General features: G+C 46.9%; 2 protein-coding genes across 3 annotated transcripts; one reads left to right on the top strand and one right to left on the bottom strand.

Moving 5' to 3' along the window:
- The first annotated feature begins 538 nt into the window (after window positions 1-538).
- CPSF4L (cleavage and polyadenylation specific factor 4-like) lies at window positions 539-12,258 on the top strand. The gene is made up of 7 exons (XM_012662228.1): window positions 539-704; window positions 1,096-1,146; window positions 3,698-3,850; window positions 6,572-6,667; window positions 7,541-7,634; window positions 11,953-12,092; window positions 12,227-12,258. Exons 1-7 carry the CDS (start codon window positions 602-604, stop codon window positions 12,256-12,258), a joined length of 669 nt encoding a protein of 222 aa, XP_012517682.1. The 5' UTR covers window positions 539-601.
- A 2,672-nt stretch (window positions 12,259-14,930) lies between these two features.
- On the bottom strand, window positions 14,931-23,354 carry LOC105824789 (chromosome unknown open reading frame, human C17orf80). 2 transcript variants are annotated; one of them, XM_012662369.1, is made up of 5 exons: window positions 23,236-23,354; window positions 20,247-21,766; window positions 17,487-17,594; window positions 16,565-16,672; window positions 14,931-15,044 (listed from the first exon to the last, which is right to left on the bottom strand). In XM_012662369.1, the coding sequence occupies exons 1-5, from the start codon at window positions 23,343-23,345 to the stop codon at window positions 15,022-15,024; spliced, it is 1,869 nt and encodes a 622-aa protein (XP_012517823.1). In that variant the 5' UTR covers window positions 23,346-23,354; the 3' UTR covers window positions 14,931-15,021. The 2 variants fall into 2 exon arrangements, with proteins under 2 accessions (XP_012517823.1, XP_012517824.1); XM_012662370.1 differs by lacking the exon at window positions 23,236-23,354 and adding an exon at window positions 22,539-22,547.
- Window positions 23,355-23,625: the final 271 nt, after the last annotated feature.

Here is a 23,625-nt window from a genome sequence, read left to right as displayed (position 1 = left end):
CATGAAGAGCTCACTTGGGGCCCATCACTCAGGCCAGAAAAGGGGTGTCAGGGGTCCCAGAGAAAGGGGTTGGCTGGACTTTATGGGAAGAAATGGGGAGGTTGGGGGGGGCTTCCTCCCTCCGCACCCCTCCCCACCCCCGTCCCCGCTGGCCCCCAAGCTCTGGCAGAACCACAACAGCCTTGCTGGGGTTGGTTTGTGCAAGTCTTCATTTGCTAACCTGTGGCTGTGTCTTCACGTACCAAGTACGAGCCCAGGTTTGGTAACGTCTGCGCACATGCTGTGTTCCCGTTCGGTAACGTGCAGAGATAAGCAGTGTGTGGGCCTTTGCTAATCCCTCCCCACCGCGTGGGACTTAGGTACACAGTGCGGGGGTGAGGGCCCTGGGGCGTCTGCACCTGCATGGGGCGGAGGGGTGAGGCAGCCGGGCCCTCTCCTGTGCAGCCCTGGCTGGAGAGTCTCCTGCCAGTTACCTAGCCGCTGGCATCGGGGTGAAGGGGGAGGAATCAGACCCTGGCCCCTTAAGGGCCGCCGGAGAGCTATATAGGGTCCACCTGCAGGGGCTCTGGCAGCTTTCAGCGGCCCCAGCAGGAGACGGAAGATGCAAGAGGTCATTGCAGGGCTGGAGCGGTTTACCTTCGCCTTCGAGAAGGATGTCGAAATGCAAAGGGGCACTGGGTTCCTGCCTTTCCAGGGCATGGACAGTAAGTGGGGCAGGGTTGCGGCCGTCCCCCACCCCACCCCGCCTCCAGCCTCTTCCGAAGGCCTCTCTGCTCAGCTCCCTGACGGCGCAGCCCCTTCTTTTTTTCTCTCCTATGGCTGCCGGGTAACCCATTCTCCAGACAGAGAAACAGAGACACGGAGAAAAGGCAGATTGAGAGAAGCCACGCGGGCCTCCCTAGCTCTTGAGCTGGCCTTGAACCCCTCCGTCTCCTCTGTTTCAGAGCTGAGCTTTCAGTGTGGGGGGCTGGAGGCCTCCAAGGGCCCACAGGCCCGAGCCCAGGGGAGGTTTAGGTGGGACTTGCAATGGGGAGGTGCACAGGCTGTGGGGAAGCTGCCTTCTCCCTCCCCTCCCTCCTCTCCCTCCCGCTCCAGAGTCGGGCTCAGCTGTGTGCAACTTCTTCGCTAAAGGGCTCTGTGAGAAAGGTGAGTTAGCGGGCGGGGCGTGGGCTGTGTGTGGAATCTGCACCTGGGGAGGGGAAGCTGCGATGGGGCAGAATTTTAGACTTGCAGGTAGACAAAGGACGCGTGGGTGGTTCCACCAAGCACCTCACCTCCCGCTGAAGACTTCGCTGTCTCGGCGGCACCTGTACTGCAGGTAACCAGGGCTGCCTGGGAGGGGACATTCCCTTCCACCCGCCCCGCTGGGGAGGGGGTGTCTACGGGTTTGGCTTGTGTGTTCCCAGGAGGCCCCAGACCTTTTTCTTCCCTCCTGTCTTCCTCCCAGCCAGGAGAGTGGCCTCTTTCTCCCCCAGTCTTCTCCTCTGAACCAGTATGGAAACTGGACAATTGTCCCATCCATTCTTTGTGGCCTAAGGTAGCTCTGACCACAGTCTTTGAAATGCTACCAAAAAGTATCTTTCACTTCTCTCCTGCCCCAACTTTGACAAGCAATACCCTCTTCCGAAGCCCCTCTCCCCAGACACAGCCATTCCGGTGAGACCCACCTCAAATACAGGGTTTCTCAACTTTTCTTTTGGTTCACGGGCCTCTGAAAGTCTCATCCATAGAAATACATAGTTGCCTCCATTTTAGGGGTTCCCAGCCCCCCGCAGCCTGCCTATAGATCTAGCTAAGAAATCCTGCTAGTGCGAATGAGTTTAGGACCTGTTCTTGGGATCCAAATGATTCTGTCCCTGGAAGCTGGGAGGCTGGAGGGGCCCAGGCAGGGAGGACGGGGAGCCATGTCTGCCCACCTGCCTTGTTTGTTTCGGGGACAGCCCCAGATGATGGGGTGAGAAAGGCAGCGAGTTCATTGGTCGCCCAAGGCCCTGTGCAGCCAGGGCCCTCCAGGCTCGACTGTGAACTGAGTGACGTCTCCTCAGCTCGGCCCATCCAGTCTCTAGGGTAGTGGTTCATAGTGACACCCCCTTGCAAAGAAACAAAACTGTTACTGTGGAAAGTCAGAACCGATCAAGTCAAAGGCCAGGGGTGGAGGTTGGGGGTATTTAAGAACACTTTCTCCACCCCTCAAATTCTTTTCTTTTCTTAAATTTAGAAGTATTATGGGTACAAATTGGTTACATGAATCGCCTTTATAATGCTTGAGTCATGGTTGTAAGAGTACCCGTCACCCAGATATCGTCCATTATACATGTTAGGTAGGTTTTCACCCATCCCCTCCTTCCTCCTCCCCCAGGTTGCTTTCTGCTGAGTTCTACTTTCCTCTGTGCACTTGTGTGCTCATTGGTTAGTTCCAATTTAGTAGTGAGTACATGTGCTGCTCGTTTTTCCATTCTTTAGATACTTCACTTAGGATAATGGTCTCCAGTTCCATCCAAATTGCTGCAAAAGGCATTAATTCGTCCTTTTTTATGGCTGGGTAGTATTCCATAGTATACATGTACCACATTTTGTTAGTCCACTGATGAACTGATGGGCACTTAGGTTGATTCCACATCTTTGCAACTGTGAATTGTGCTGCAATAAACATTCGTGTGCAGGGGTCTTTTTGATAAAATGTCTTCTTTTCCTTTAGGGAAAATACCCAGAAATAGGATTGCTGGATCAAATGGCAGGTCTATGTTTAGTTCTTTGAGGAATCTCCATACAGTTTTCCATGAGGTTGTACTAATTTTCAGTCCCACCAACAGTGTATACGTTCTTTTCTCTCTGCATCCATGCCAGCATCTATTGTTTTTGGACTTTTTAATAAAGGCCGTTCTGACTGGAATAAGGCGATATCTCATTGTGGTTTTAATTTGCGTTTTCCTGATGATTAGTGACATTGAGTTTTTTTCATATGTTTATTGGCCATTTGTCTGTCTATCTTTTAAAAAGCTTCTGTTCATGTCTTTTGCTCACTTTTTAATGGGCCCACCCCTCAAATTCCATCAGAGACTTGGCCATACATAAGGCTGGTCCTGCTTAGAAACTTAGGAACTGGGTGTCCTTCCTGCTGATGACAACGCAGACTTGAGCAAAGATGATAAAATAGTTAAATGTAACATTTCCACGGAAGATCCCTTGTAAAGTGTTGCAAAGTTGGCTCCTACGTCACTGTGTTAGGTCTCTAGAATCAGGAAGCATAACATTTTTCTTTTTCTTAAAGACATGAGTCCAACAGGCCTTGCTTACTACGTGCCAGGGGCTGGGCTGGGTGTGCTTTCAGGTCTGGAGAGCCCGGCCCTGCTCTCTGGTAGGAGGATAGGGGGGTGTTGGGTGCTGTGGGAGCACAAGAAGGCAGCTGTCCTAAGCCTGGGGCTTCCTGGGGTTTGCTCTCTGGAGAAGGGTACGTCCGTCAGAGGGGACAGGTGGGCAAAGGTGTGTCCGTGGGGACGACTGCCTGTTAAGACAACAGCTTGGCCCTTCATGGTGCCCTGGATCCCAGTTCTAGCTGCCACTGGGGTCCAGGTGAAGGGACAAAGTGGGGGCCACTGAGGACTGAGCCCCAGCACTCTTCTGGGGAATTCCCTGGAGGGCCGAGCTGGGCCCCGCTGTGGGTGAGGGGCCTCCCAGCAGGGTGCTGTGTCTCCAGGGAAGCTCTGCCCGTTCCGGCACGAGCGAGGGGAGAAGACGGTGGTGTGTAAGCACTGGCTCCGTGGGCTGTGCAAGAAGGGCGACCCCTGCAAGTTCCTACACCAGTATGATGTCACCAGGATGCCCCAGTGCTACTTCTACTCCAAGTTCGGTAAGGTGCCTTCCTGGCTCTGCCCCTCGCCTGGGAGATGGCAGTGGGGCCTGAGATGGGAGGACGGTTTCAGGGGAGGGGGCACCCGAGGAAGGCCGGGCATGTCCCAGGAGGCCGGCTAGGACGGTCTGAGCCTCAGGTGCCTGCTTCCCCAAACCGTAAGGAAGGGGACCCGCACCCCGGCATCCCTGCCCTTCCCACCCCCCAGGATCAAGTGCGCACCAGTTACCTCCAAAAGGGAAGGGAGGGTTGTGGCCCTCCCCAGGCCTGGCTAATCACACACCGAGACTGACTGTTGGGAGATGAATCTCAAATGAGCCATCTCTCAGGCCCGGGGTGAGGTAGGGGGGCCAGGTTAGCGCTTCCCAAACATCAGGTTTGGGGAGCCGCTTTCACGATGCCCGCTGTACCCACAAAGCCCCAGTGCCACTGTCTGCTCTTTCAGTGGTCTTGCTATTTTAACTCTTATTTTAGAAGAAAACTTTGCGTTGTTTCCATAAATGGAAAACCAGCATCACTTGTTAGAAAGAAAAGGTAACTGTAAACATAAAACCACGGGTGCAGCAGCAGTCCAGCCCCTGAAATTATCTCGTGTGGTCAGGTCTGGACCAGCGTCATCTTACCGCCCTCTGGTCTCAAGTCCTCTTTCTGTCCTTTCAATCAGGGGGCTATTTAGGGAGAAGCTGTAGCCACTCTCCCCCCGTTTAACAATGGAATCTGTGAACATGCTTCAGGTCTCATCCTTCTCAATAAAACTCTACAGCTCAGCACTTTCCAGAGCCGGAAGGAGCCTTAAGGACTATCTAGTCCAGTGGTTTTCAAACTGTGTTCCAAAAAGAGCGACCTGCAGAGAGAGCGCTGGCAGATCCTCAGGGACGTCCCTGGCTTAAGAAGCTCAGCTTCCAGATGAGGCTAGAGCCAGCTCCAGCCCCCCAGCCCCCCAGGCAGCTGTCCTCATAGTGCCAGTGTTGGGGGGGTCCTGGGAACGTGGGAAGAAAGCAGAGCATCCCCTAGACCAGCAAAAGCCCCTCCCAGGCCAACCTTCCGTTTCCTGCCTGCTCCAGGGAAGTGACAGCGTGGCAGTTCCTGAGGGCTGCCCGCACATCTTCAAAGAGGGGACAAAAGGTATCAAGAGCCCCACTGCCCTTGGTCATTGCCCAAATAAAACTCTTTCACTTAAAATGCCACTTACTTAGCTATTCCTTCAGTACCCCTTGGCTGGGTTTCGTGTGGGGATCAGATGCTGCAGGGAACGGGCACAGGAACAGGACCAGGCCCCCTTCTGCCCTCAAGTACCTCCGATTAGTGGGGGCAGACATGTACACCCATTATTACGATATGTAACCTGTGGTTCTGTTCTTACAGTAAATGAATGAATATCTCTTTGTAATATCATTATCCAGGTAATTATCATTCTTATTGGATGCAAATTGTTTCATTTTTTAAAGGTATTTTTGGGGAGGTGTGGGAGGGGGAAAGGGAGAAGCGGCTCAGATGTGCAGGGTCTCCGGCAGGCACTGGGGCAGCTCTGAAGGGCAGGCTGAAGGCTGGAGTGCTGCTGCCACCTGCTGGCCAGGCCAGGAAAGCAGCGACGTGCGCGGGGCTCAGGCAGAAAGGCAACACCAGGGTAGATGACTTCCCGTGATCTGCACCGATCAAATGGATCGAATGCTGACCAGCCCTAGGGGTGCTCGCACTTTGAATCCTTAGAAGGCTCAAGCCCAGAGTCAGCACTCTGCCCAGTGCTGCACACGGACGACGAGCAAAGAAACCCTCGGCCAATGTGACGTGACCTTTCCCCTCTCTGAACACGGGCGTCCATGTGTGTGAAATGAGAGTGCTGGGGAAGAGTGGCGGTTTCACACCCTTGGGGATGAGCGGTACTCTCCTTCGGGCGAAACCTCGCTCTGCAGAAGCCCAACATATAAAATACATCTCTTTGGAGCGGTTTGAAGACCAGCGGAGTAGACGCTGCGGAGCGCCTTTGAGCTCGAGAAAGTATTGAGCTGTAGACTCCGACGGAGGACGGAGCTGGAGACATCCACAAAGTGGGCTGGATCTTCCCCACGCCTCCTTCAGACCTTCCTTCCTAGGAGGAATCTAAGAGGCTCTTAGAACGACTCCTGGGTAGCCTGTGCCGCAGGCTGGCTCCTTCCAGGAGACCAGCTAAACCCGAGACTTGGTCTAATCCATAGATTGCAACGCTGGCTTAGTACTCTGCAGGTGTCCCTCTGTGGAGTGTTTATTTTTATCCCTGTGCCAACTTGAGGCAGGACCCTGCTTTTCTTGGCATTTCCATCAAAAGGAACTGCTCCCCTAAGCCCTGGAAGCAGTATAGGATTTGCAGCAGAGAGGAACAGAGGGCTTAGTCACAGCACACGCAACTGCTCCCTTTAATGCATAAGTGTCCTCAATCCTCCCTCCCTGGGAGCCTCCACGCGCCTGCAGTCCTGGTGCTTCCTCCTGGATCCGTGGTCCTGCCCCACTCCTCCGGATGTGGACGCCCACACCCACGCCCCGCTTAGCAAATGTTACTGGCATCCAGCCTTCTTAGATCGCAGGAAGGATTAGCCACACCTTGCTGTCTTCAAAAGCTGCTGGCAACCAGAAGAAAGGCCAGTAGCTTACACGTACATGAGGGGCAAGGTCAAATCAGTGTGGGGAGGTGGAAGTGACCAAAACCAGGAGCCCACTTACGTACAAAAATGCTTGAATTTTCAGGTGACTGCAACAACAAGGAGTGTTCCTTCCTCCATGTGAAGCCTGCTCTCAAGTCCCGGGACTGTCCTTGGTATGACCAAGGTTTCTGCAAGGATGGTGAGGCCTCGACAGGGCGTGTTGGGGGAGGCGGGTGATCAGGAAGGGGGCTCAGCAGGGGAGGGGCCGTTTTCCTGATGAGGCTGTGCCGCATCGAAGTCCCAGCAGAAGGCCTTTCTGCAGTTCTCCCCAGGCTGCCGTGGCACCACGGGCTACTCGGGGCAGGCTTGTGTGGGTCCAAATCTTATCTTCAGTATATATTACTACCTGACCTTGAACAGGTGACTTAACCCCGGGAAGCCCTTGGCACAGGGTTTGGCCCACAAGACACGCTCAGTTCACGTGCGCTCTCTTCTCTGTTCCTTTTACCCACCTTAAGTTTCACTTAAGCACGTCCTCCCTTTTTGTCCCACCTTTAGCTGGTTTGCTGCCAGCCAAACGTAGGAGGCAGGGCCCCCTGTCAGGGTCCCTGTGCCCTAAGCACCCGTGTTTGTCCTTCAGTTGTGTTGTTGCGAGCTCTTCGCACTGCTGGTTTTGGGGGCCTGGGGGGAGCGTGGCTGAAGGGGCGTCAGTAGGATTGTGGGGTTGGCTTTCCTCAGCTGTACCTTCCGTAGCTAAATAAACAAAAGGCGGCAAAGTCAAGTGTGCATCCACACAAGTCCTCCGAGACACAGCATGTCGGTGACGCTTCCAAGCCTCGCGATTTCGGGGCTTGCCAGCTGACACCTGCCCCAACACATTCCAAGGTTCCCTTTCCCCACCTCAGTCTCATGGCTAGAAGTGGGGGCCTCGGGGCACCATGGAAAGGACTAGATTTATGCCCCCCATTTAGTGGAGCACCTGTGGGCACCCATACCCTTCCAGGAAGCTTTCTCCTGTGTTTCCCCTCTGGCTGCAGCAGAGCCTTCTGGTCATTTTCTCTTTGCCCAGCAGGTCCCTTGTGTAAATACCGCCACGTCCCCAGAATAATGTGTCTCAACTATTTAGTTGGCTTCTGCCCTGAGGGACCTAAGTGCGAATTTGCTCAGTGAGTACGATCCTTCAACTACCACCTGCCACCGGAGTGCGGGCCTGGCCTTCTGGATCGGGGTCCTTCCACGCCTCCCCTGGCCCGTGGTGGAGAACTGTCTGGTAAACTGTGTTCCCCTGGCACTGCTGCCTGTCCCTGGCGACCTCCAACCCTTCCTCCTAATGTGCGCTCGTGCTGGGGTGGGTGTAGATGTTTTCACAAACTGTTCTAGGAAGAAGAGTAGAAACATTTAACCCGTTTCCCCCCAGTCCTCTGGGTTCTCCCTCACTCCCTGGCTGGGGAGGGCTCCTGCCCCGAGGGGTTCTGAAATCCGAAATCCGCAGCGGGCTGCCGCAGAGCATGTTAACGAGCAGGGGATGGGAGGCCGATTCGGATGTAATTGTCTCTCTCGCTCTCTGCACTCAGTCCCAGGATGAATCTTTCATTCAACTCGAGTTACAGGAAGGTGAGTGCAGGTCGGCAGGTGCCGACGGGCCTTGCCCTTCACCCCACACTCCTCTCTGCTCCTGGGAGAGCTTACTCCCCAGCACTGCTCCTGGCGGCCCTCACTCTCCTGGGAAAGCGCCTGTCCTGCTGCCGTGGGCCACACGGATGTGGTGGTTCCTCCCAGACTCCCCTCCCGCCGCTACAATCCCTGCTTTGGGCAGGACTTCTCAGCTGACCGGCCCTTGAGGCCTTCCTTCTCCTTGGCACGGAGACATGCGTGGTGTTTGTGTTTAAACAAAACGGGGCGCAGCTCAGGACTTGCAGTCCAAAGCTGGTTTTCTGAGTCAGGGCCAGCCCCGCTTGAGAAATGTGCCCGCTCCCTATGGAAACAGATGTGCTCCGTCCCCACGGAGACGTACTTACTGTCCCTGCGGACAGCAGGCGCCGAGAGCCTACACCAGGAGTCAGCAGACCACAGCCTGCGGGCCAAGTGTGGCCACTGCCTGTCTTTGTACAGCTGGGAAGAATGATTTTTAAAATGTTGGGGAGAAAATAAATCAAAAGAACATTATGTGACATGTGAAAACGGTAATTCCAGTGTTCATAGTTTATTTTTATTTACATGTTGCCATGGCTATTCTGGAGATTCCAAGGGCACAATTGAGTGGTTGCAACACAGACCTGATGGCTCACCTCACAGTTTAAAATATTTACTATTGAGAAAAAAAAAAAATACACACACACACACACACACACACACACACATATATATGTTTTTTTTTACTCTTTTGTCACCTATAGGGAAGCTTGCTGACCCCTGGTCTGGGCGACTGAATGTTGGGTCCCCACTTAAGTGTGACAGAGGCCAAGCAGGAGCACAGCAGACGCTGGGGCAGCTACTGAGCTTGGGGCCGCCCCACGCTGGAGCTGGGAGGGCAGCGGCCAGGGGGAAGGTGGCTCCCGCGGGCTCCCAGGGGCCTCTGCTAGGGGTGGGAAGCGATCTGATCTGCCGGACCATGGGGAATTCACAGCTCCCTTTCTAACTTTCATGGAGAGCTGCGCTTTTGGCAACTAAAACCGTAACTAAGGGCATTTCGAACCCTGGTTTCACCCTGACGCACGGCTGTTGCCCAGGCCCTCAGTGTAAAGTCACCGTGTCTGCAGAGGAGCCATCTGCAGGTGTTTCCCCACGACTTCGCTCTGTCTGCAGCTTGTCAGCCAGCCCCGGGACTCAGCACCTCCTGCTTCTGCTGCGGAAGCTCAGGAGCCCCCTTCCCCGACAGAGTGCCGGCTCCTCCACCCTCGGGAGAGGGCCCAGGGGCACCTGTTCTCCTGCCTGCAGCCCAGGGCGCACGAGCAGGTCTTGTGCTACAGGGTGAGCAAAGGAGCTAACAGGGCTGGGCCGGTGTCCACTGCGGGCTGGGAGGGGAGGGGGCTGACCAGAGAGCTAGAGAACGAGATTCCTTTTCTGTAGCGTAGAAGAAAACTGCAGAGAGAATGGGCTGATTCTGGTGAACCAAACGTTACAGTGTGGGAAGCCTCAACAAGCTATCCTATTTGTATCTTTAGTCAGATTAAGACTTTCTTTAAAAGAAACAGTTGTCTTTCATTTCCCATTCTGTTCCCTACTGAGTTATGTGTACACATAACGTCCTTAAGATTGCAGCAGTGGACAGAGTTCTTGGTTAAGCAAAGAAATATAGCACCTTGGATTTCTTTTTTTGCTATCTTCTGGTTTATAAGGAAGAAAAAAGCCAAGATGGTTTTATCGTACCTTCAGTCTTGAGATAGCTTCTAAATTGTTCACAGCTTTGATTTCTCCATTCTGCAGGGTGACAGGTTAAGAGGCAGAAACTGACTTTCTTGCACATTTGATTTTATGGGCCTTTGAAAGCCTAGAGCCTTGTTCTCTGATCGTGGTGCTGGGCCTGAATATCAAGGTCTCTTTTAGGCCTGAAATAAGCTTCATTTGTGAGCAGAATCCATTCAATTCCTCAGAAAGCCAGCTATCTCCTGTGGTTCCCTAGACCATTCAGAATTTTTCTCTCGAGACTGGAATTTACAAAAGTCATGCCATTAACTTTTTCTCTTTTAGTGTCGAAAACCAGGCCATTATGCCAGTAAGTGCAGTGAGACTCAACTGGTGGGAGTTATCAAAAACTAACCCACCGTCTGGAAACTGGAAGATGTTCTGGTGAAGATGCTCAATGGCCCCACCATGGGATTCCGTTCCTGATGTTCCAGAGCGAGCCTGTCATGCAGAAGTAGCCTGCTGTGTGTAGGTTTCTTTCCTTTTATCCTGTAAGTGAACCAGCGACTAAAAATACAACAGATTGCAGGCAGATGACTGTGGCAGGAATGAATTACCATAAAACAGAGGAGCAAAACGTACGTAAAACCAAAAGCTCGAGTATTCAGGAAATCCACGATTGTTATACTCCACCCGGCTCCTGTGCTCCTACAGACAGTTCTGGGTGCACGCGGCAGTTCTTGCGCACATGGCCTCCGCTGCTGCTAGAAACTGGCAATTAAATCAAGTGGTTTTCTTTAGCATGACAGCTGCTTCCCTGTATGGCTTATTTAAATTTAAGAATATATTCTGTGCCTTATGTGGAGTATTATGGGGCAGTAGATGGTACAAAAGAGGCTCATCCTGGGGAGGGGAGGTAGTGACGTGGAACGTCAGTGGTGTACTATCCACGCCATCATGTCATCGGGCGCCAGTGCAACCTAACCCACTGGGAAAGCAGAGCGGTGGCCGAGCTGAGCCTTTTGGAGAAACAGAGAAGAGCATTACGAGGCAGGAGCGGGGACCAGCCTTCCACCTTTGGTAGGTGAAGAGACAGGTGCCTGGCCTGCCTAGGGCTGGAGGGTCAGAGGTTAAGGCAATCTAAAAGAATGCAGCCCAGGAGTGAGATTTGGCAGTTTGACCACCAGTTCAAACCACTCTGGGCTGCTAAGTGACGAACAGCACAGAGCTCTGTAGAAAACTGACCTCCTCAAGCCTGTTTCCTCATTCTGGAAAATGAGTCAGATAGCATCACATCACAGGGCCGCGAGGACAAAATGAGAAAATGCACGTAAAGAACTTGCACGGCACTTGGCACAAAGCAAGCACCCAAACGCTGGAGAGGACTGCGGCGGGGCCTCTTCCTCGGTTCCCGTTTGGAATCTGTACGTAGCATGATGCCACAACAGGTTGTGTGTGGCTTTCTTTCCTTCTATCCTGTAAGTGAACCAGCGTTCTAGAACAGCGGCTACCACTGAGTTCCTGCTAGGTCAGACCTTGCTGGGACGAACAGATGTAAGTCTTCTAATCTCACCAAATCTCTGCAAAGTAGGCATAATTATCCCCAATTTACAGTCCAAAGGAAGCTGCAGTAAACTGGATAACTTGTCCAGGCACACACTCACCCATTTCACAGGAAAAATTCTAGAAGAAGCAAATGATCAGCTCAGGGGAATACTTTTTATTTTTTACAAATATTTTTATTATGAAGAGTGCTGGTAGTAATATGTGAGTTCCCCATTAAGTGTAAAACAGCCTGCTGATACTGCATGATTTTTTTAATAGCTAAATATTTTAATGTGTATTAGAAAAAAATATACTTTCCCCAGTAAACTCCGTATTTCAGATATTATTATTCAGGACTGAACTAAGTAGCCAGTACCAGGCTTAATCTACCTTACAGAAGCCACATGTGAGTCACAGCAGGGTGTTCACGGATGCCGCTACTTCCAGCCTTCAATAACGGGACCTTCAACAGCAAGTCTTCTCAGGGATGGAGGGTAGCCCGCGCGTCACCGTAACTCTTCCGCAGGATGGGCGGGGAGGAGGATATGGATTGCGTGTATGGATTCTCATGGTGAATTTCTATGCACATTGCAGGATGACTTGTGTAGGAATTCAAGCTGCTGCCCTGGAAGCGAAATCTAAGCGTTGCTGCTTACCTAGGGAGGCCCTCACCAGTGCCACAGAGGGGGAGAGCATGATTGTAAGAGACAAAATGAAGAAGGCTGTTGAAAATGGTAAATCACGTAATCACGTTAAAGGCATTCTTTCTCTCTCTGCTTTGTGTGAAAAGATGAGTAGTTACCCCCCCTTACACCGGAAGCATAATGGCTTCTGCAGGTAATGAAGTCTTACTTGTCCAATATTCCAGGTTTGAAAAGAATCTCCAGTCTCTCTGGATAAAGCTTTTAATCTGCTGATCATATACATGGTTGGGGCTGCTGTGCAACTGAATTTACAGGGATATTTGCATATGTGAACAAGAAATGTATCCTCACCAGGCAAGTTTACATCAGCATTGCAAACCAGAGCTAGGACATATACTCCCTGATCACGCTGAGTTTGTTTAGATTTCAGTCTCAGGAAAGAATCGTCAGCTATCAGCTTATCTCAACAACTCCCTTAAACTATTTTGAAGGGATCTTTAAAAGACTTGATAAAAGGTCTTCAATTATTTTCCCAACGCAGATGGCAGCAATGAGTAGGTAAGACAGGCTTGCCCTTCCTTACTTTGTGGACACGTACAAATGACTCCAGAAAGTGGAAATATTTCCAGTGGCTTCTTGGAAGTCACCCACATCACTTTAAGAATCAATTGTCAGCATCCAATTCAAAGGAGTCAGTTAAGATTTTTTTGTTCTTTTCTACCATATGTGAGTTAGAATTCTTGGTACCAACCAACGTCAAACAAAAAGCCGTTTTCCTATGACTATAGGATCTCACCTTTGTCCTAAACTTGGCACTATGAGGCAGATAGCCCTTTAGGACTAATGGATCATATTTTTTCTCATTAAGGAACTTATTTTCAGGGATGTAAAATGTTGCGATTAAGTTAAACGTCTTTGTTTTTAGCATTCTGATTGTGACAAACGATACTAGTTTATTCTGACTGTGACAAATGAAATAGCTTGTTTACAGTAGTCATATAAATGTTCCTGATAAAAAAAATGTTGGAGGTGACAAGGTACTCCTTTGTGCTACCACTGTACTTATGGGTAGTTTGGGGGGCAACACAGGACACTGAGGTACTAGAGTCATGTCAAGAAAGGCTTCTTCCACTTAAATGTGCCTCCTAATCCAAAAGTACTTTAGAGCAGCGGTCCCTGGTTGTCTTCACCACGCCAACACACAGAGGGGCCACACTCCTCCAGGGCAGGGGTCGGTACAGTTTTTCCATAAAGGGCCAAACAGTAAATAGTTTCAGCTTTTTGGGGCATATGGTTTCTGCTGCAACTATTCAACTTTGCCATAGCACAGAACAGCCACTGGCAGCACCTTGCTGAATGAGCAGGGCTGTGTTCCCGCAAGACTGTATTTACAAAAGCAGGCAGTGGGCTGGATGTGGCCTGTGGGCCGTGGTAGTCCGCTGACAGCTGCTCAAGAGGAACGGGCAAGAGGACACTGTTGAGAGGTCATTTTCGTCTACCTTCTCCCCCTGAGAGGCCCTGATCTCAAGTAAGAACAAATGACGAGGTGCCCAGAGAATCCTTAAGTGTCTCTCTCAAAAGGCATTACAGAGAATGGGCACAAAGCTGTTTCAAAAGCAAAGAGACTATTTTTGGGTCCCAAAGAAGTTCTTAGTAATATTAAGCTAAAATAACTAAATATGGAACTTTTCCCCTCAACCATGATTTTTTCCTTACGGAGAATTCTAGTAGACATGGATATACTGCCAAATGCCTTTCCTTAACCATGAGAATTCGTTGCAGAATTACTCCCACTCGGGATAATTAGAGAGGGGCAAGGGATTGGGAATAGGAAAGGGAGATAAAGCAGCAGATCCAGCATTCAAGTTTTGAGGGGAGAGAAGGAAACAACGTGTAAGTAAATACACACTGGCATTATAACAGCACACCAGCTTTTCTGTAGTTTTGAAGGAGCTGGGACATAATAGGGAATGACCTCATGTATTTTGGCATGAGGAGATCACGGGCAAAGCTGAGAAAGAAGTGTGTGTGATATAACCAACCCCCTATGTTGGAAAGGAAGTTGGAGGAATACTTATCCATCTACACTGCCTAGGTTACATTTCCTCAAAGCTTGTTCTATCTGCAAGTATCCATGTTACTCTCTAGGGGCCAAAAAGAATCAGAGAGACACTGAATATTTTGATGGGCAGAAGAGACACAGAAAACCCACCAGCCAAAAACAATCCTAACTAATTCAGTAATTCATGGAAATTCCTGAGAAGCGACAGAGGTGAGATTCTGAAGTTTCCAGGAAAAGCTGATAAACAGAAACTATCTGTTCACTATTATACTCACTTAAGATGCATAAAAGGTGATTTAACATTCTATTTAGTGTGCTATTTATTTTAATCAGCTTAAAAAATACTTGTAAAGAGTATCTGCAGGGTTTTTTTGTAGGCTCACTTGCAAATCAGGTGCCCACCCTTTGCTCTTGTGTTTCTCACACCTATATGATCTGCTCAAGGGCCCCAAAGAGCCCGAGCATTCCCAAGGGGAAGAGCTGGATGGATGCAGGCCCATTTTCTGCCAATTCTACTATCCTACAGCAGTATATGTGTAGTCTAGTATCTCTTACAGATGACTGGTAAAACACCAAGGTTTAGAGAACAATTTTAGGGAAAAAGATTTAAAATTGAGATATTGGTTTTTACTGAGAAATAGCTTCTAACTTTAACGAACCCTGTCATCGTCCCATCTCCTTGAATAACTTCATGTCTCCTTGAATAACAACTTTATGATTAAACAAATCTTGTTTTTTCAATAACTCTCACTTTTGACAGCAAGCCAAAAGCATCCAGACAGAACCAGATCTGTCCATATTAACAAAAAATTTACTTTTTATATAATTGTTTTAGATTCCAATAATTTTATTCTTTTCACTCCCTCTCCCCAATACAATTTTAAGTTGTTAAATATGCATTGCAGCCGTCTCCACCGTACGTCTCTTGCAGTTTCTTAAGTGACGTCCAGGCCAACACTATTTGCGCCAGCGTTGCAGCTCTTTGGATAAACAGATAAGTGTAAGGATTCAAGAAGCCACTTCTATCCACTGTTTCTATCTCTTGCCTCCACAGATCATTCCATTTTATTTTTGTTTGATAAATTCAGAAACAGTCTTAGGCACAAGCAGTTTCTGCTTCACTTTTTTCAGTCTGAATTTAGAGAGGTGAAAAATATCACATCTAATAAATATCTACCTACTAATATCAGGTATCAACTAAATAATCCCTTTCAGATTGGTAAAGTTTTAAGGAAAGCCCTTCTTTTTTGTGGGAGAAATGACTCTTGGTTTTGGGCCTCTCCATTTATGCAGGAAGACAGGGGAGGCATTCCCTTTCCTCAGGCCCGCAGCAAGGCCATCCGAGCCAGTGTACACGGGCGCCCTGCAGCCCCGTGCTGCTCTTCCACCTGCCCTCCTACTCACTACACACTGAGTGGTCACACAACTCCACTTAGTGTCGAATCTTCATTGTTTTTAAAGAAGTCTTATTATCCAGTGTGTGAATTATATTGGCCTTCATTTATTTTTGGGATGGAGTCTCGCTCTGTCACCCGGGCTAGAGTGCCATGGTGTCAGCCTACCTCACAGCAACCTCAAACTCCTGGGCTCAAGCGATTCTCTTGCCACAGCCTCCCAAGTAGCTGGGACTACAGGCATGCGCCACGACCCCTGGCTAATTTCTTTTATTTTTAGTAGAGATGGGGTCTCACTCTTGCTCAGGCTGGTCTCCAACTCCTGACCTCAAGTGATCCTCCTGCCTCAGCCTCTCTGAGCGCTGGGATTACAGAAGTGAGCCACTCAGACCGGTCTATTGGCCTTTATTGTTCAGTTATCTTGTATTTTTACACTGAAAGTGGGCTTGTTTTTTTAATTGTGGAAAAATACTAGACTTTTTGAATATCCTCCTATAATGTTTTTCTTTTTAACCAAAAGGATATATATTTACAATACAATATTTTAAAAAATGAACAAAGCTATCTTGAATTAAAAGAGAAATGAAATTTAGGCATTTTCCTTCTGGTTAGGACTTGGTACAAGCCAGAACTCCTAACCAGAAGGGTGTTTGTTTTTAAATGCTCAAAGTAGATTAACTAAGACAGCTGTAAGTCTTAGACACATTGATGAGTGACAGCTGTGTTCTATTCCGCCGCCTCCTCTCCTTTACGGTATAAAGCTGTTTGGTTTCAGTGCTAAAAAGGAATTCTTAGGCACCAAGGAGAGCACCTTCCCTTCTAGCAGGAAAACAGCTTAAGGGAGAAAAAAACAGGACCACCACCAGATCAGTGACAACATTAAATGAAGGACAAGGGCAATTATGCAGATTCTAGTCAAATCTTACAGAGGCCATTATAATCAAAACCTCTAATAAAAAAACGGGAGAGCTCCCAGGCAATAGCTCATTCACAGGGCATGTAAGATACTGCAAAACTGTAATAGGAAAAGCAATTCAAAGAATCCCTTGGAGGTCCCTATAACGGGATGTGACTTGTAATATGGCTAAAAATACAGAAAGGCTTACTCAGATGCTTGAAACTCCAGCTACAACACAGCATGAAGTACCCTGTAAAGAGCATGGTGATACCGCCGACTCCACTCTTCTTTATGGTGGTGTTGCACCTAAGCCAGCCTGTGCAAAAGGAAACAGGGCCAAATGTTACAGGGAATTGGAATTAGGGCCGGTATCTGGGAGTTACTCAAGTTTTCCCAGTTAACCTGGGCCATGGGATTGTAATTCAGAGAATTTACATACATGCATACACACACACACACATTTTAAACAGATAAAAAGGTTACATTTAAAGTAGTTACTCTTCTTTTGGGGAGTTTGGTTAAAATTGTTAATGGAAGGAGACTAATACAATTGGTTAACTTGAGGTATAGCATCTTCCTGGCTACAGGAGGCATGATCGATGTGGGCAAGGGAAAGGCAGGCCACTGGGCTGGGCGCAGTGGCTCAGGCCTGTATTCCCAGTAGTGGGTGAGGCTGAGGTGGGAGGATCACTTGAGGCCAGGAGTTTGAGACCAGTCTGGGCAACACAGCGAGACCCTGTTTCTACAAAAAACTTAGTAATTAGCTGGACATGGTGGTATGTGCCTGTAGTCCTAGCTGCTCAGGAGGCTGAGGATCGCATGAGCCCAGGAGTTCGAGGCTGCAGTGAACTATGACTATGCCACTGCTCTCCAGCTAGGTAACAGAGTAAGGCACTGTCTCTTCAGGGGAAAAAAAGCTGTTCAGTAAGTGGAAGCTGCTATTATATCAGCTTTGGTGCTTTCATTACATCACAATCCAAAATGAAAATAGACAAACCGAAGACTAGGAAGACAACAAACTTTTTTTTTCTCTTTTCCTCAGCTTTGTTATAACAGCCTAAAGAAAGAGAAACTTCTCCAAATGCCTGGAACCAGCAACAGAATCCAACAGTCAGTAACTCCAGCCTCACCTTTTTGTACAGCTTCCAAAAGCATCATTAGAGAGAAGTTGGAGGTTGTAAGCCTGGTCGGGGGTTCCAAACTCCTTATATCAGTCGAACTTCTTTCCAACAAAGGAACTACGGTTCCAAACAGAAGTCACTGTGACAGTTCATCTAAACCCACCCCCTTCCCCAACATTCAGAGCCAAAGTTCCCAGGGCTAGGTCTCAGGAAAAGCATATTCTAAATAGGTGCATTAGTGATCTCTGCAGATCACTAATGAGTCTTAGACATGGGAGATTAGGTAAAAAGGACCTGGGGGAAAGGAGTGGACGTTGAAACTGATACTGATTGGACTGCAGCTAAGTGTTAAAGGTCAAACTTATTCCAGGTCAAAAAAAGTTTTTTCAAAAGGCTTGAGGGCCCCCCGGCAATCAGGACCTATACTTATTTTCGGTCTGATGAATACAGTGCCCATATGATTCATATGTTCATGCTTCACAAAATGAATCATTTATATCTTCTATCACCTGCTAAACATTTTAGAAAAAAGTATGACTTTCTACTATTATAAATAAACCACTGCAACTTGTCACTACTATGTACAGTCAATGTGCCTGTTTTATCACCTAGTCCTATTACTGACCAGCAAACATTTCTTATTTATGTTCAGTATAAGAATAACTTAAGCAGAAACAGAATAGAGGGCTTATGCTACTGATTCACATTTTCCTTCCACCTGTTTTTCTCCGTATTTAATGACAAGCAGGCAATCTCTACTACTGATAGTTTTATGGTCTTGGTTTGGTCTGTCAGGATAAAGGATAAATTAAACAAAAACTGATGACAGGTTTAGCAGGTGTGGTAAATGGATGTAAATGATCATTATATTAAGTAAAAATGAAAGGAAATAGGTTGGCTTCCAAGAAATGACATAGAAGATAATTCTCTTGCAAGGTGAGTCTCTTAAAAAACAAAGCATGACATAAAACCTGTTCATCTTGGAAAAAAATTAAGGAAAAAATGGGAAGAAACAACCTCCTGAAAACTTCAACCGTACAACCACATTCTCCGCAGCGTCAGGAACTATGTGGCTCCTTCCTTGACCTTGTCTGCCTTCCCCAGTCAGTTGAACCTACTGACTTCCAGCTATAGATTCAGCCAAACTTGACTGAATGACACGATTAGTGGAAAGGATTAAACTAGGCCTCAGGAGACTAGGTTCTACTTGCAACTCTACCGTTTACTGGCAACATGACCTTGGACAAATCACTTATCTTCTCTATGCTTGTTTGTTTCATCATCTGCAAAATAAGAGATAAAATCACTCTGCTCACCTCTCAAGAGTTGTGTGGCCAAAATAAGAAAATACAGACGAAAGCACTTCGAAAACCACAAAGCAACACAAATGTTAATATAATTAAGTCTGTATTTAGTATGGAGAAAGGGCTTGACCTTGAGACTACAATTTTGTACAAAAAGGTCTAAATGACAGGCCTGTTAATAGAAAAACTTGTACCTATCGAGGTAGCTAAAGAAAATGTAGCTTTGGCTAGCAATGCTCTTTATACATGTCCATTCTGAAACCCGTAAGAAAGGGATAGTTACAATACAAAAGGAAATGCTTTGGGGGCCAAATAGGGGTTTAGTGAATACGGACCACTTGCAAAATATACCAGACAGGGAAAAACTCTCCCTCTTTAGGAAGAGATGATACCAGTTTTTCAACTGCAAACCCATTCTGTTGTTGTAGGTCTCCTGTCAAAATAAACCTGGAATGACCATTACACAAGAGAGATGTATGCAACTTCACACTAACTATGCCCCTAGAATATCTTTAAAAAAAAAATCCAAAGCTTGTACAGAAAATGAAGAAACATTCTTATTTTAACTAGAGAGGCAGTCTAAAAACTAAAGATGAGATTCAGCAAAGAAAAGCAAGGACACCTGAAATGACTGAAAGGAACTTCCCAGTTCTTATCTGGGTCCCAACCTACCCTCGTTAACCTGTTCTATCCCTCGGCAAGGAGCATCTAGGAAGCTTCTGAACAGATTGATTCATAATCAGTATCAGTTTCAATGTCCACTCCTTTCCCCCAGGTCCTTTTTACCTAATCTCCCATGTCTAAGACTCAATCTCTGGTTCTACTCTTGGGTCCTAGTCTCCCTGACTTACTTTTTCCAGTACCTGGACTTCTAAACCTTCTTTGCCATATCCTCTCTTCCTGGTCCTTAATCTTAACTGGTTCATCTCCTGAGCCTCCACTTCCCTCTATCTGCCTTGCCTGCCTTTACCTGGCCAATTTTAACTGCATCCTACCACCAACTCCAGAAATAGCTTCTGCTTATACCTTCTTTGCTACTCTAAATTCCTAGATGTTGCATTTGACTATAAATCTGGAACCCGTTTCCTGTACAACCTGGTAATGACTGAATTTTGAACACGGTATTTGTCCTATTTAGGTGAATTCTGAAGTCTTTATGTCAGTTTGAATACCCATCTAATTTCTACTGCTATGCTTCTTCCCAATGTAGAAACTCAACTGCTATCGATACTACCAGCCTGCCCTAGCGCCTTCCTGGTGGAGGGGAAGGGAGAGTGATAAACCACCACTACTGATGCCTGGAGCCAAGTAATGCTTTCAGAACAATTGTAAGTGCAGTGCACTGGAATGCCTAGGTAAAAATAAGCTAAATGAGTAAAAATATTATTATTCGAGCCCTTAAAAATTCAAAAGGTACAGAGCATTCTGGATGGGTTAGGTGGCCCTTGAAAATGAGCTCGTTTACCTTTTGAGAGTCTTTCCCCCTGGGGACTGATGAGCTGTGGTTTCTGGGCCACTTCATGCCAACACTGGGGCTTCCCTGGCAACACTCCTAGTCCAAGATAACCAGGATAGAGCTCTGGAAACCACTCTAGCCCCATGGAGCTGGGAGGGGTCTTTCTGTCAGCAGCTGCAACATCATTGATGAAGGGGCTCTTAGAAGTGTGATGCGGGGCTGAATGTAGAGGCTGTTGGCATCCAGTGTGCAATGCTTGAAACTGACAGCCAGATTTGGGCTCCAGAGAAACCTGTCCCTTACTTTCCAATAAGGCCTTTACATCAGGGACTCCATTATGACTGCAGGCTTCTGCTTTTTCTTCTTGGAGAAATTTTGTAGCCAGAGAGGCAGGACTTTGACTACTTGACTGTGATACAGAAAAAAATTCACTGTCAGCTGTCTCCCTTGGAATGCACAAATTTAAATGTCCTTCACCTTGAGATTTCTTCTCTGTGGCTGAATCATCAGTTTTGAAGTTCTCAGAGCCACTGCTGATGGCAGTCCATTCCTGCATTTCTGTCGCAGACTCACTTTGCTCTGCATTTCCTTTGTTCCCACACACCTCAACTCCAAGGCAAAGTCCTTTTTCTTGGTTCTCCATGACTCGGATTTTACCTGACGAGCTAATTTTAAGGCTTAAAATTAGTGATTCTGGGTCTTTTTCCTGAGTCTCATTGTCTCTGACATCAGTAGAGGCTCCTGAGAGGTGATCCCTGCCTTTGGAATTTCTCTCATTGCTCGACAATGATGTTCTTACTCTTTTATCTCCATCACTGAGGTTCTTTGGAGAACTGTAACAGTCACCAATAGGCACATCTAGTAATTTTACTAGAAGCTCCTGTCTTTGGGGGTTAATTTTATCCAATTTAAGATCAGCAGAAGTGGTTTGTACATCATTAGGTATGGCTGAGGAATATTTTCTACCTTGATTTGATAAGGAAGGTTCCATTGAGCCAACCGGTAAAGATACTTCAGTTTTTGAAGGATTACATCCACTTTCCACTGATTTAGGCAAATCTTTGGCAAGTTCTCTTTTAGGAGAGGTGTTCTCTGATGCATAAAACTGAGCCTTGGTTTCTCCTTGGAAAGCAGTCTTTGGTTCAGAATTCTTTAATGTTTTGCAGGAGAGCTGAATTTGATTCTTGATGTCTTTATCTGCCTCTGTAGTATTAGCTCTTTCCAAGCCAACCGGTGGTAGTGGAAAGGATTTAGTTGTCTGTTCTGGTTTGTCTATTATCAACTTAGTATTTCTTTCCTCACTCTCTGTCTCCAACTCTCTCCCTTTAGCTTTCATTAAATCTTTGATTGGTTCTTTCATTTTTTTAGCACGTGGGAGTGTACCTGGCTTGGACTCATAAACCTTTCTATCAGCAGGTATGGTTGGTCCTATCATCTTACAGTGTGGCAAGTGGGATTTTAATCGTTTAAATGGCTTCTTACAATAAGGACACAACTCCATTCCAGGTGGAATATCACTCATCCTCTTCCTGAAAAGGTAAATGTGAGATTATGAGGAGCACATAGTTTGCAGAGTAAAGACCAATATTTTATTGGTCATCTCTTTTAAATTAATTTGGAACAAGTTAGGTTAAAGGAAACTTTAAAAAAATTGTTTTCATCCATTCTTTTTCTTACACGAGTAGAAAATAAGAGATATAGTTTGGTTTTAAGATAAATATTTCTGGCTCTATTTATGCTTGGTAGTTAACATTTTTGAAAGTCTTCTAGGAATCCATCAATAAAAAGACAAAGGGATTGTGCAACATCCCTAACAAGGAGGTGAGCAAGGCCAAAAGGCTCATGTCTAATGAACATTTAGCCAAAGGAAAAGATTCCCAAAATACCAGTCAGAATAAAATGTTTGCTATTTAAGGTTATAGAGAGTCAACTAGATATCACATTAGTATAAAGAAATTACTTAAAAACCCTTAGACACATCATTCAAGGACAGCATACGAAGAAGAAAAAACTCAGGCCAGGATTGAAAGGCTACTCATTAGAGCAGAGGTTTCTAAAATGATATGTGAAAGATCCACTGAGGTGCAAGAAAAGAATTTTAGAACTCTCACAATCTAAGCATGAGAAATGAAGCTCTACTAACATTCAACAAATTAGTAATATGCATATATATAACATATACACATACAAAATGTATGTGTAATCTACAAATCAAAGGAGGGGGCATGGCACCAAGTTTTCATGTATAGTTTGTAGTACAATAGATTATTGGCAAATTTGACATCTTTGTTAAATACATACCATACAGGAAAATTTTAAAACATTTATACCATGTATCGTTCGTATCTCTTTTTCTCTAGATGAAGGAAAAGAAAATGTTTAATTCCAAAGCTCAGTTGGAGGTTGTTTCCTTTTTTATATTTCATATTCTTTCTATAAAGTTTCAGAAGGCAGAGAACATATCTATCCTGTGTACAGCTGTAGTCTCAGAATCTAGCACTGAGCCTGGCATACGATATTTGTTGAATGAATTTTCTCTAGACATAAAGGGGTAAACATTATTATTCAATATTATGACTGAGAATATCTTCTGACAAATAAGAGATCAAAAAGTAAGCTTTGAAACCATTTACAAAATAAGTAGATATAATCTTGGCCAATCCATTTATCAAAGCAACCTTTATCAAAGCAACCAACCTACCTTATCCTGCATGAAGTCATGCAAAACAAAACTGTTTTCTGCCAATAGACTACAGTATTTATTCTTACTTTGTCTGGAGTACACATTGACAATACGATGAAAGCTATGGGCCGTTTATTTACAAAAATACACAAATGAAGCCAGTGCATGGGCCTTCAGCCAATAACTTTAAAAAGGACTTGAGACCTCTATTAGACATCTCTGCTTCTATGGTACTCCACCTCACACTTAATCCTATTGGAAAGATCGCTGTACATTTATATGGTAATGTCTCAATGTGGGTGCCTGTTTCCTTACCCGAGCTCCTCTAGGAGGATATTAATTTTGCAGTTGTTTCTCCTGGATTCCCATGCTTCCCGATCACGGTTCCTGATTTCGGCAGAATAAACTTCAGCGTCAGCCTGCATAAGACACGAGCAGAGAGATAACTCGACAGCACACTCAGTGAGCAAATGTGGCATTACTAGTGAACCAAATACAGTAACTGGATTATCTGTTTGGCATCTCCCCTAGGACGTTCCGGAAAGCAGCAAGTTACGACTTCACCAGTCTTCCGGGCACAGGCGGATCTCACGGTTTATGTTCACCTTCGCCCTCACCTCCGGCGCGCTCTCCAGCCGACTCTCGCTCCTCCCAGTGCGTTACCTGGCCTGCCCTCCCCTCCACACCCCTCCTTTTGCTGAACGC

The sequence above is a fragment of the Propithecus coquereli genome, unplaced genomic scaffold, assembly GCF_000956105.1.
Source record: "Propithecus coquereli isolate 6110/MARCELLA unplaced genomic scaffold, Pcoq_1.0 Scaffold76, whole genome shotgun sequence".
Lineage (NCBI taxonomy): Eukaryota > Metazoa > Chordata > Mammalia > Primates > Indriidae > Propithecus > Propithecus coquereli.
This window is presented reverse-complemented; position numbering and strand designations above follow the sequence as displayed.

Coding starts and splice junctions, on each gene's coding strand:
- CPSF4L (XM_012662228.1), top strand. CDS start 602: ATGCAAGAGGTCATTGCAGGGCTGGAGCGGTTTACCTTCGCCTTCGAG. Junction 3,851..6,571: donor CTACTTCTACTCCAAGTTCG/GTAAGGTGCCTT, acceptor TTGAATTTTCAG/GTGACTGCAACAACAAGGAG. Junction 7,635..11,952: donor CCTAAGTGCGAATTTGCTCA/GTGAGTACGATC, acceptor TGCACATTGCAG/GATGACTTGTGTAGGAATTC.
- LOC105824789 (XM_012662369.1), bottom strand. CDS start 23,345: ATGCAGGCTGACGCTGAAGTTTATTCTGCCGAAATCAGGAACCGTGAT. Junction 16,673..17,486: donor TTTGGAAGCTGTACAAAAAG/GTGAGGCTGGAG, acceptor CCTTTTGCACAG/GCTGGCTTAGGTGCAACACC. Junction 15,045..16,564: donor CTGGAGTTTCAAGCATCTGA/GTAAGCCTTTCT, acceptor GTTTATCCAAAG/AGCTGCAACGCTGGCGCAAA.